Source organism: Blastomyces dermatitidis (assembly GCF_000003525.1).
Source record: "Blastomyces dermatitidis ER-3 genomic scaffold supercont1.7, whole genome shotgun sequence".
NCBI classification, from domain to species: Eukaryota; Fungi; Ascomycota; class Eurotiomycetes; order Onygenales; family Ajellomycetaceae; genus Blastomyces; species Blastomyces dermatitidis.
The window spans coordinates 1,519,571-1,530,502 of NW_025544780.1; the positions used below are offsets into that span (position 1 = coordinate 1,519,571).

General features: G+C 47.4%; 4 protein-coding genes across 4 annotated transcripts; 3 read left to right on the forward strand and 1 right to left on the reverse strand.

Moving 5' to 3' along the window:
- The first annotated feature begins 12 nt into the window (after positions 1-12).
- Positions 13-1,692, forward strand: BDCG_06719 (dolichyldiphosphatase). The gene is made up of 3 exons (XM_045422470.1): positions 13-511; positions 601-790; positions 907-1,692. The coding sequence occupies exons 1-3, from the start codon at positions 458-460 to the stop codon at positions 1,365-1,367; spliced, it is 705 nt and encodes a 234-aa protein (XP_045278108.1). The 5' UTR covers positions 13-457; the 3' UTR covers positions 1,368-1,692.
- A 17-nt stretch (positions 1,693-1,709) lies between these two features.
- BDCG_06720 (pheromone-dependent cell cycle arrest protein Far11) lies at positions 1,710-7,617 on the forward strand. Its single transcript, XM_045422471.1, has 8 exons — positions 1,710-2,910; positions 2,983-3,158; positions 3,223-3,311; positions 3,365-4,213; positions 4,273-4,394; positions 4,460-4,638; positions 4,702-4,831; positions 4,891-7,617. The coding sequence occupies exons 1-8, from the start codon at positions 2,048-2,050 to the stop codon at positions 5,783-5,785; spliced, it is 3,303 nt and encodes a 1,100-aa protein (XP_045278109.1). The 5' UTR covers positions 1,710-2,047; the 3' UTR covers positions 5,786-7,617.
- Positions 6,171-7,247, reverse strand: BDCG_06721 (alcohol dehydrogenase; the record flags this gene model as incomplete). Its single annotated transcript, XM_045422472.1, has 1 exon — positions 6,171-7,247. The coding sequence occupies one exon, from the start codon at positions 7,245-7,247 to the stop codon at positions 6,171-6,173; it is 1,077 nt and encodes a 358-aa protein (XP_045278110.1).
- A 55-nt stretch (positions 7,618-7,672) lies between the features above and the next one.
- On the forward strand, positions 7,673-10,720 carry BDCG_06722 (glutamyl-tRNA (Gln) amidotransferase). The gene is made up of 7 exons (XM_045422473.1): positions 7,673-8,511; positions 8,619-8,731; positions 8,791-9,014; positions 9,086-9,360; positions 9,420-9,595; positions 9,737-10,019; positions 10,125-10,720. The coding sequence occupies exons 1-7, from the start codon at positions 8,085-8,087 to the stop codon at positions 10,229-10,231; spliced, it is 1,605 nt and encodes a 534-aa protein (XP_045278111.1). The 5' UTR covers positions 7,673-8,084; the 3' UTR covers positions 10,232-10,720.
- Positions 10,721-10,932: the final 212 nt, after the last annotated feature.

Consider the following 10,932-nt stretch of genomic DNA (forward strand, 5'->3'; position numbering starts at 1 on the left):
AAGCAATGAACTTTCCTGCCCAACCTTAGTAAAAATAATAAGAATAAGGCATCACCACCACAACGCACGCAATTTAGTCCTTTGTTTTTTTCCCTTTTGCTAAAATATTTTATTCCTTGTCTTATCGTTTGCTTAAATATTTAACTATTTAGCCCGCACTACTACGTATATCATATCCATTTCGTAGCGACGTTTCGCCCTCGTACCACGCTCATCGCGCGTGAGAGGTCGTCTGGCCGAGCGAGGCCTCTTGAGGGTTCCTTTATTTAGCTAAGCTAAATATTTAGCTATTTAAATAGTTGTCTGATGAATTTGGTCCATACTTACTTTGGTTTTGATCTTCTATTGCTCTAGCCTGCTTCTAGCTATTTAGACCTTTAACCATCGAGACATATCAATTTAATCAGCCCAAACATACATTGCCAATTCTAACCTGTCCGCGAGGCTTCAACTCGAGATGGCTGGGATGGATGTCCCTCTGGCATCTCTATCGCTAACTCATGTCCATTATGTGAGTGTTGTCCCTCCCCGTTCTTTTGACGCCGCATTCCATCCTCCCCACTCGGACACTAACATTCCTCCCGCGCGGATATCTCCTAGAACCCGGACGACCCCATATCCCTCGTTTCTGCTTTCCTAGCTCTAGTCCCGCAGGCAATATGCATCATTTATGTTACTCTTATCTGGGCGACGCGGGAGGTCGAAGTGCTGCTTATGTTCGCTGGTCAGATGCTATGTGAAGGGTTAAATTTCTTCTTGAAGCGGCTAATACGCGAGGAGAGACCAGTTCGTATGTTGTTATCTTCCCTGTAGTTAAATAATGGCTTCTTCGTTTTCTGTATGAACTCTACGAGAAAAAAAAAAAAAAAAAAAAAAGGCTAATTTGGCTCAATTGGAACCCAACAGAGATGTTCGGGAAGGGCTACGGCATGCCATCTTCCCACTCCCAATTCGTCGCTTTCTTCTCCCTCTCACTTACATTGTTCCTCCTCGTTCGACATGTCCCCGACCTTACTACCAACCATTCCGCATCTACGTTTATGCAACGGGCAGCGCTTTCAGCTCTAGCCTGTGTATGTGCTGGCGCAGTCGCTGCCAGCCGCGTATATCTCAATTACCACACGCCGAAGCAGGTTTTGGCGGGTTGCGCTGCGGGAGTGGTCTGTGGGATATCATGGTTTTTATTCTCTAGTTACCTGCGACGGGAAGGCTGGATTGATTGGGCTTTGGAAACGCAGCTAGCAAGAATGGCTAGAATGCGCGATTTGCTTATTCAAGAAGACCCCGTGGAGGCGGGTTGGCAACGGTGGATGGAAAGGAGTGTTGCATCTAAACGGACCTCCAAGGCTTCTGGTAAGCTTAATTGACAATTTCTCTGGTTGGCTGAGGTCTGACATTGGAGTTTTCTAATTTATTTGCGTATATACACATTGAGCTATTAGTATAATCATGCCTTGTTGAGCGTTGTCTGCGCATTGGTAGTAGGCGTATTGCATTTTCCGCCCTGTCCCATTTTTCTAGATCTGTGGACGTGTATCTGTACATATACATAGAGTAGTGTCCGAGCTGCATAAACCAATGCAACTCCTTCCATACAGTACCGAGCGATTGAACAATCCAATTTGTCCACGATTCTCCTTGAGAGCTGGTCGCAAGCGATCAATAACCATATCACGTGATATAACTATATCGGATTTTATTTCATCCGGATCCTGTGTGTTATCGTATCCCTTCAACATCTTGAAGAAGAGGAGGATATCTTGATATCAAACACAGCAGCAGTTCGGTGAATCCAAACTATGGGGAATTTGAATGCAACTCGCTATCTAAATACCCGTTGACCATGAAGGATCCTGCCTCAGAATCTCTGCGTTGTGGCTTCTTGCCCTTACTTTATACCCCATCTTTGGAGTGAGACCAAGCAGGACAGCTGGTGGCCACCACATATAACGTTCGAGTTTCTCCACTGTTTTGCGACTTATAAATACATATTCCATTCCAAGTTAGAATATCCGGTATTTGGCCCATTTTAGATACCCAACAGGCCATGGATTCTCCATCGAAGTCTCGGCGTTCCGACATACCGGAGCACCATATTGTCCACGCGGACGAGATTGACCAGTTGGGGACTGATATTTCCACAGTTCCCGATGATCAACTCATGCCGGAACTGGTTGAGGGTTTTAAAGCTGAACAAGCTCGCAAACCTGATCCCAACGACTTTCCTGGCCTTCCCCAACGCCATGGACGAGAACCGGCGCGCCGGGAACTGCGTAGGGATGCAAGTGCGGCCCCACCACCGCCCATGAAGCCGCCACCACCAGCGCCTGTGCACCAGAATATAGGGTCTCCAACGGATTCCTTGAGTCTAGCCCAGCTGCGGAAACTAGTCCACGAGATGCCCAGGCCTGACCAGCCTGCTTATGCATTTGAGTACGCTGACTGTCAGCCATTTCCGAAGGAGGTAGACGAGTGGTTCCAGTACAATGAGCCGGACCGTCTTATGCTGCTGGGGTCCAAGGCTTCCTTTGAACAGAACTGGTCGGAGTTTTGCCAAAAGTGTATGAGTCCCCCGGCGGTTTCTGAAGTTCCCTGGGTTGATGTTACCGAGGAGATTCGTGCGAGCTTCGTTACCCGTATGATTGGGTCTCTCGATCATGCAGATTTGTTTATCCGTATTGAAGCTCTCGAGGTTGTTTGTTATCTTATAACGGGGGCTTGGGCTGTCACGGCTGGCAAAAGTTCAGAAGATCCTCCGGCTGGATTTTCAAAATTTGAATCATTGGAGGAGTGTCCAAAGTCAAGGTCGATGCAGATTAAATGGATGGTAAATAATATATTGCTTGTGCAACAGTGTGGTGGAATTCCTGTATTATTTCAGGCCATGAAACGGATTTTTGAGAAGGACCAGTTAGTGAATCCATCTACCAAAGATACAATGTTTGTATTTGCGTCTTTGTTTTACTAACATGCATATGCCAGGCCAATAACAAACGCGGATGCGAAATTTTTCGAGGCGGAAAACGGAACGGCTGCGTATTATGCGGCTCGTGAGAGAGAAGCCAATCTCATTTTGACTGCTATGTACCTAGTCGTAGAGGTGGCTCGCATACAGGAGCAATCGAACCCGGATCAAGCTGGCTTGAAGAATGATATTGGTATGTTTTGATTACTATTCTTCCTCCAGAAGAGTTAAGCTATAGCTGACTGTTCCCTCGAAAGCTGCGTTAAAACCGAATATCCTTGTTTTCCTCGTCGAAATTATTGCGCGATTGCGCTGGGAAGATGCAACCAGCATTCCATTAACTAGAGTAAGTTTAAATCCCATTTTCATCTAAAGTATATCGTTCTTAAATGTTTCTAGGTTATCCTCCTGCTATGGAAATGCCTTCTGCTATTATTCGGAGGGTCCGAGAGCTTAGCGCGAGTGAAAGCAGTTCTGGAGCCTAAGTATGGTGCCTTGGAAGATGCGTCGAAGTCTTCCAAGTTACCTGTTCTTACTGCTTCTCCGCTTGATTATCACATATTCCGACAAGAAATTACCTCCAAATACCCAGCATACAATCCTCCTCCTCCGCTAGTACCCTTTGAGCTGGAGAACAATTCTATACTTCCCCCTTTACCAAGCCATTCCAGCAGATATAATTCAGGATCAACATTATTTTCTGGCATTGGACCGGCCTCATTAAGCGGAAACGGGTCTATCCTCCACCAATCCGTGCACATTGCGACGCCCGCTCCATCACCTCCGCCATCACCCATGGGACCAGGAGGAAAAGGGGGTAAAAAACAAAATTATCAAACCAACCAACATTTCCCTTTCATGTATCCACCTCTTGACCAGACTAGCAACGATATTGGTGGAAAGGGAAGTAGTGAAGTTCAAGATAGAGTTGTGGGTAAGAAATGGGAAGGAAGTGATGTACCTGCCTCTATAATCGAAGCTGGCCAGTTGTTCTCCAGTCGAATGAAGATGACGAGAGCGATGCGCCAACTCTGGGAGGAACGAGAGAGATTCCTCAAATATGATAGAGGCTGGGATGCCACAGAATTCGATGATGATAAGCCGGCGACTGACTGGCTGGCTGATCTTGAGTCTGAATCGGAGGACAAGAAAGCTGAAAAGAAAAAACCTGACGTAGGTTTCCAACATGTGAAGGAATCCGATGACCCATACGTCCAGGAACGCTTAGATGCTGTCGAAGACTTCTATGTAAGTTAAACTTGTCCGTTCTGCCTCATGTATCCTTGACTGACGTCCGCATTTTACAGAGCCAAGCTTTCCCAAATCTACAATCCATAGTCATTGTCCTTTTGAAAGAGATTTTAATAAACATTACAGAAGCTGCGGCATTGCAGTCAAAAACAAACGGACCCAATGGCTTCAGACATGGGTGAGATCTCTTGGTTCCATAGAAAGTAGTGAATATCCGAAAAGCTAACACTATGTTCTTATTAGGCCCGCAAAAGCTTCTTTGTTCGATGATATGGCTGCGCCGAATTCAGCTTCCCAAGATATGGAACGGGGAGACGACAATCAATGCAGTGAAGAACTCGACGCCATCAGACACCGAGAAATAACTTCCGCTGCTATTTCAGGGTGCCTTTTAATCATGCTGAAATGGCTCAAGCGGTCGCGTATGTTCCAGTTCCAGCTCTGGATATGGCTTTAGTCAGATATTTTGCTAACATAATTCCCAGATATACTAAAATTCGAATACATGACACAATTACTGCTCGATTCAAATTATCTTCCTCTTATATTGAAAATGTTCATCCATCAGGAGATCGATAGGGTTGTTGCGCAGCGAAATGATCGAGATGATCTGAGGTATGTTGCCAGAGCTGCACCTACAACAGTGATTGAGCTTAATTGCTAATTTGATTTAGCTTTTTCCACTTCTGCCACGTCCATTCTAACCAACCCCCGGAAATTGCAACCTCACCCGAACCGGAGGAACCCGATAGCGAGGATGATGCAGCCCCACCCCCTATTACTCGCAATGCCCGACCCCAGCAATCTGCACCAAATAGCTCCGCTCGCCCAGCATCACCACAAAAGTTGCAGTCCAATCCTCCCGACCACCCTCCACCCCTCCCCGAAGTCGATGAGTTAGGTTACCCCAGTGCACCCGCGCCCACAGGGCCGATCACCACCTACTCCTTCCGAAACTTCTTCTCGTCGATTAACTTCTTGCACATAATGCAAAAGATCACCCGGGACAAAGCTCACAGGTGCCTGCTACTCGTCCAGTACAAATCCAGCAACATTCTACGGAAGGGGATCAAAGTTCCCGATCCACGTCTTCGCCTTTACACGCTCAAGCTGGTGAAGTCGCAAGTCCCTTACTGTGGGCGGAAATGGCGCCAGAGCCACATGCGCGTCATCACGGCCATTTATCTATATTGCCGTCCGGAGCTGCGCGACGACTGGCTGGCTGGAAGTGATGTGGATGCCGAGGTTGAAGAGTCATTGCCCATGGAGCAAACGCTGCGCGGCCTCACGCACTGGTGGCACCTGCGCAAGTATAAAGATACAATGGCATTTGAAGACGGGAACACATTAATGGATGAAGAGCGAGATTTCTTCGTGCGAGAGCTCGAGAACATGGGGTGGGGGATGACCGGGGATGAGATGCTGAATGCGGCTAGTGAAGAAGGGGAGCCGATTCCGGGGCTGAATGGGGCTGAATGGGGGAGATCCCGGGGCGATGCAACCGGAGAACTGGTGAATAAGAAAACAGCTGCCTCTTTTTTCTTTTTTCGTCCTTTTTTCCCTTATTAGACGCCTAGGCTATGCTTGTCTATACATGATTCCGTTTCGTGTTGTGATATTCGCGCGTTCAGTCCTTCTTTCATTTCATTGGACGGATTATGAATTATGGAAAAGGAATAATATTTTTAGAGGCTGCAGCTTTCTTTCGTTCCTTGGTTGCTGTTTTATCTTTCATAACTTGCTTTCTCGTCTTCTTTTGTGCTTATTTCGCACGTTTGACTGATGGTCAGTTTGAATTTGATATCCAAGATGCTGAGAGGCTTGTTGCTGCTGCAGTTACTTCCAAAGGAGATGTATCACTCACTGCCTTTTCTCAGTCTCAACTTAATCTTACAGTTGTCAGAGAGGTATGTAGTTAAGCTCTAGTACCAACAAAACCCCGCAGCTCCCCGCATCATATCCTATCTAAATGAGCAACTTCGGCCTCATCCGCTTCATAATTCAACGCTTCGATTTCTGCATGCACATATGGGATCCCCTCTTCCCCCCTCCTCTGCGCAGTTAACAGCTCAATTTCACCCGGATAGTAAATCCTATCGACCCCTTCCATCTTCTCCCCGCCAACCACCCTCTGGTACAAGTAATCCATCCGCGCTTTGAACTCCTCCAAATCCATAAACAAGTCAGGTTTAATAGCCACAATGAAATGGCCCACATTAGCCTCTTTCGACGGATCATATGGGCCCGTAACATGTCCGGCAAACGACGAGCCGGACAAAACCCCAGAAAACACATCCATCATTATCGCTAGTGCCGATCCCTTCGGCCCACCCATCGGCAACATCACCCCCTTCAACGCTGCAGCAGGGTCCGTGGTCGGCGCACCATTTCCATCCAACGCCCAGCCCTCCGGAATCTGCTCTCCCCGCCTATGGGCTTTATAGATTTTGCCTCTGGCAGCAATCGAGGGGGCCATGTCAAGGATGAACGGTACCCCAGATTTACCGCCGGGTGCCCCACATGCAATCGGCGAGACACCCATTAGTTTCTCCCTGCCGCCCCACGCAGGCAGTGCTGGGGACGAATTCGTAAAGACCAGACTCATCATCTCCGCATCCACTGCCTGCCGGACAAACGAGGCTGACATGCCAAAGTGGTTCGAGTGCCTGACAGAGACCATGCCAATACCGTACTCTTTCGCCATGCCAATGGCATGGTCCATGGCGGTGTGTGCAGCGACGAAGCCAAAGCCGTTATGCCCATCTACTAGGGCGACGACTGGGGTTATCTGCTGCACGGAGGGGAGGGCGGCGGGGTCCAGAACACCCTGGCGGATTCGGGTTAGGTAGGAAGGGATGCGGTTTATGCCGTGGCTGTCGACGCCGCGTAGATCGGCTTCGACGAGGCATTTGGCGACTATGGCGGCGTTTTTGGGAGGGACGGCGTGTTTTTCAAGGAGGGTCCGGACGAAGGTCTCCGCAATGGATGGCGCAACTAGGATGGTTTGAGGTGAGGGTTGGGGAACCTCCATCCTGAGTCCTTTTTGTTATAGCTAAATTGAAATGGATATAGACGTTAGTTTTAAAAATCAATTTTCTATCCCCCTATCCAAGTATTTCCTCCCGGTTCACGAGTGGTTATGACCTGCCCTCAGGTCAGCTCAAATCCGCCGTTGCTATTTTCGCCTAAAGATCCAACCAGCCAGTGAGCTGGTGGCTAGAAACGAATATCCGTCTATACATACTTTGAGGAAATAATAGTGCAATCAGCAGTCGAATGTCTGGAGAGTACGGAATCGTAGATACTCATCGTCGGCCATCGGCAATCGTTCCGTCCATCGACGTCAACATATTGCTGGATTAGGGCGGGGCTAACGGCTAAATACGCCAATGCCGAACGCGGGGAAACGAGAGCCGAAGCTGGCAAGTACAACGGTAGAGACTTATCAGATCAGAGGCAATACTCATTTTATGGGGAATTCACAGCAAATGCATGGCGGATATAGGATAAATATTTGTGTTCATGAGTTTTTAGAAGCTATTTGTAGTTGATTGGCTTCATCAGCGTTTTTGACTTTCAAGCGGAAACATATAGAGCAATCTAACCTGTTCCGCAGCAAGGTTTATTTATTGTACACATCTCATGCGCTAAAAGTGTCCGGGTATTTATAGTTCTACTTCTTCCCCAATGTCCATCTGTCTGCTTTCGTTATTGGCTTTTACCTCTTATCTTTGGCGACTTCAGCAGGTTTATACATATTTTTTTCCATTTTAATTTTATCGTGTACGGTGTTGTAGTATGAAAGCATAACCCCTAGATATATATACGTCAATTCTTCCCCAAGATAAAAACCTGCAAGTTAGTCAACATGGTGCATTGGAAAGAAATCGTTCGGGAGAAGCGCCGTAGCCAAGCAGAATCCATCCCTCCCGCGTGGCGATTACAGTCTATTGCCGAGGATTTCGTCAATTCCATAGACGTGATCGAATCGTGTGGCATCCTCTCGAGCGAGGAGCTGCAAATCACGAAGATCACCGATGCAGTCTCACTGTTGCACCAGATAGCAACTGGATCGCTGTCTAGCTTCGAGGTGACGACAGCTTTCTGTAAACGGGCTGCCATTGCGCATCAGTTGATCAACTGCTGTACAGAGATGTTTTTCGAACGTGCTTTGGAGCGAGCGAGGGAACTTGATGGGTATTTGGCGAGGACGGGGAATGTCGTTGGGCCGTTGCATGGATTGCCGATCTCGATCAAGGATGGCTTTGATATTGAGGGGATAGATACCACGGTTGGTAAGGCATCCCTTTGAAATACCACACCTATGTATCCTGCTCGATGTTCAAGGGGTGGAGTGGAAGGTATATATCATGTTACGTACTGACATAAAACATCTATCCAGGGTGGGCTGGGTTGATCGGAAAACCGGCAAAGAAATCCGGGAGCGTTGTTAGACTACTGCTTTCTTTGGGAGCAGTGCTCTATGTTAAAACGAATATACCACAGTCACTTATGGTAGGTTTTCCTTTATTGAGAAACTCGTGTCAATGTGATCCTGACATCTGCCGTGATAGATGTCGGATTCGTATAACCATGTATTCGGTCAATCCGTCAACGCCTTCAATAAACACCTCATCTCAGGGGGCAGCTCGGGGGGTGAGGGTGCTTTGGTTGGGGCTCAGGGCAGTATCCTTGGTGTCGGGACCGATATAGGGGGTTCAATTCGAATTCCCGCTGCGTTACAAGGGCTGTACGGGTTGCTCCCGTGCGTCGGACGCATTCCATGGGAAAAATCATCGTGTGTATTCTTACCTTTTTATCAGCGAGGAACATTCTCCGGCTTGTGTTTTAACCAATCTTGAATTTTAGGATGACGCAAATTTATATCGTACCGCCAGTAGCTGGCCCTATCAGCTATACCCTGGAAAACGTCGAAATGTTCATGAAAGCTGTAGTGTCTTCTCGCCCGTGGGAAACCGACCCAAGAGCATTACCCATCCCATGGCGAGAGGAACTCACCAAGCCGCCCGCCAGACCGTTAAGGATAGCCTTCATTTTCGACGATGGGTTTGTGAAACCACAGCCTCCGATAACCCGAGCGCTGCGTGAAACCGCGGCTAAATTCAAAGCAGCAGGCCATGAAGGTAGAGTTTGGCAGATCGCCTCCAACCATCGGGTGTGAATAGCCATTAACTGTTGGTAGTAATCGAGTGGGACGCTTCTTCGCACGATGAGGGTATCAATATATGGCTGAAAGCCGTAATGGCCGATGGTGGAGAAGAATGCCGAAACATGTGTACGTTGGCTAACGAGCCCCTAATCCAGGGTATGCTTGTTGGCGAAGAGCGGGATAAGCTAAACATCTGGCAACGGCAGCAAGTATGTACATCCAAACTCCATTTCTACCCATGGTCAATTCAATAATACCACTATTTTTATTTTTATTATTATTATTATTATTATTTCTTGCTGCTGTGCCGGTTCCGAACCACTTCTCGAAGAAGCTAACCCAAGCCACAGCTCGATGTGCAGAAAATCGCCTATAGGGAAGCGTACCTTGCCCACTGGAACAGAACTGGTATCGACGCACTGATAATGCCAGTTATGGCCTGGGTCAATTTTAAACCGCGCACTTGGGTTGAAAGTAAGCAGTTGCTCGGCTACAGCGCCCTTTGGAACTTGCTCGATTACGCAGCCCTGACGGTTCCCATTACCAAGGTTGATCCTGTCATCGACGCACCGGATAGTGAGTGGATTGGGTACAAGGCTCGGAATGAATCGGATGCTTTTAATCATAAGCAATGTGAGTTTTCCTATATATGTATTTTTCCGCTGGTGTATTTCGGATCTATATCCTTGGATATACATGTTTGTGTGTGTATCGTTATCGCTGACTAGGTGATTATAGACAACGTAAATTTGGTTAAAGGAATGCCAGTTTCGCTGCAGGTCGTGACGGGGAGACACGGAGAAGAGAAAGCGATTTCGATTGCCAAAGTTATGGAGAACTTGTGAAATAGAAAGTGTTAGACGTTGTGGATTTATGTCAGAAGGATGCCCTCGAAGTGTAGATTTTGTGACCATTTCATTCACGCATGGGGAGTGGTTCCAGAAGTGTCAATTACTGCAAGACGTCAAGTGGGTTCATAGAACTTTAGAGTCGATATGGTTTTCTAGCTTGGATAGTTGGTAGTGAACACATGTATAATTCAATGGAATCAACATACAAAAGGATGAGGAAGTCATTCACGGGGGAAGGAAGGGCGAAGGAATGAGAGTGAGCATGGTAACGATATCCGATAGAGGCATCGTGGAGAGTAATAGGGAATAGAAATGAAATGAGAACTCTATAGATATGGGTAAAAGGGAATCAGTTCTTCTCCGCACTGCCGGCGCACTTCCGATGAATCAATATGCTATGCCGTACAAGAAGTTCCGCCGATGCCGCGAACCGGCGGCAAGATTCACAGTAGAAACGGATTTTTTCGATATGCTCTTCGAAACACAGCGCTGACTTTTAACCCGACCCGTTCGGGGCATATTCCGTAGTCGGTTCAAGGTGGTGCTAACTAGTAACAGTAACGGTATCTCGATACGTACTTCTGGAATTAGTTATGGATGATACCCTTCGCTTGGCAATGTTGAGCATCGCGATTCTGTAATGAGGATTCGAATATCCGCGATATAGGGACGTTGAGAAACTCTGGCAACACTTT

Bases quoted from the DNA above. Each gene is read 5' to 3' on its own strand.
- BDCG_06719 (XM_045422470.1), top strand. From the start codon at position 458: ATGGCTGGGATGGATGTCCCTCTGGCATCTCTATCGCTAACTCATGTC. The intron at 512-600 runs GTGAGTGTTGTC...GATATCTCCTAG, and splicing joins CGCTAACTCATGTCCATTAT to AACCCGGACGACCCCATATC. The intron at 791-906 runs GTATGTTGTTAT...GGAACCCAACAG, and splicing joins ACGCGAGGAGAGACCAGTTC to AGATGTTCGGGAAGGGCTAC.
- BDCG_06720 (XM_045422471.1), top strand. From the start codon at position 2,048: ATGGATTCTCCATCGAAGTCTCGGCGTTCCGACATACCGGAGCACCAT. The intron at 3,159-3,222 runs GTATGTTTTGAT...TTCCCTCGAAAG, and splicing joins TGGCTTGAAGAATGATATTG to CTGCGTTAAAACCGAATATC. The intron at 3,312-3,364 runs GTAAGTTTAAAT...AAATGTTTCTAG, and splicing joins CCAGCATTCCATTAACTAGA to GTTATCCTCCTGCTATGGAA.
- BDCG_06722 (XM_045422473.1), top strand. From the start codon at position 8,085: ATGGTGCATTGGAAAGAAATCGTTCGGGAGAAGCGCCGTAGCCAAGCA. The intron at 9,361-9,419 runs GTAGAGTTTGGC...AACTGTTGGTAG, and splicing joins CAAAGCAGCAGGCCATGAAG to TAATCGAGTGGGACGCTTCT. The intron at 9,596-9,736 runs GTATGTACATCC...CCCAAGCCACAG, and splicing joins ACATCTGGCAACGGCAGCAA to CTCGATGTGCAGAAAATCGC.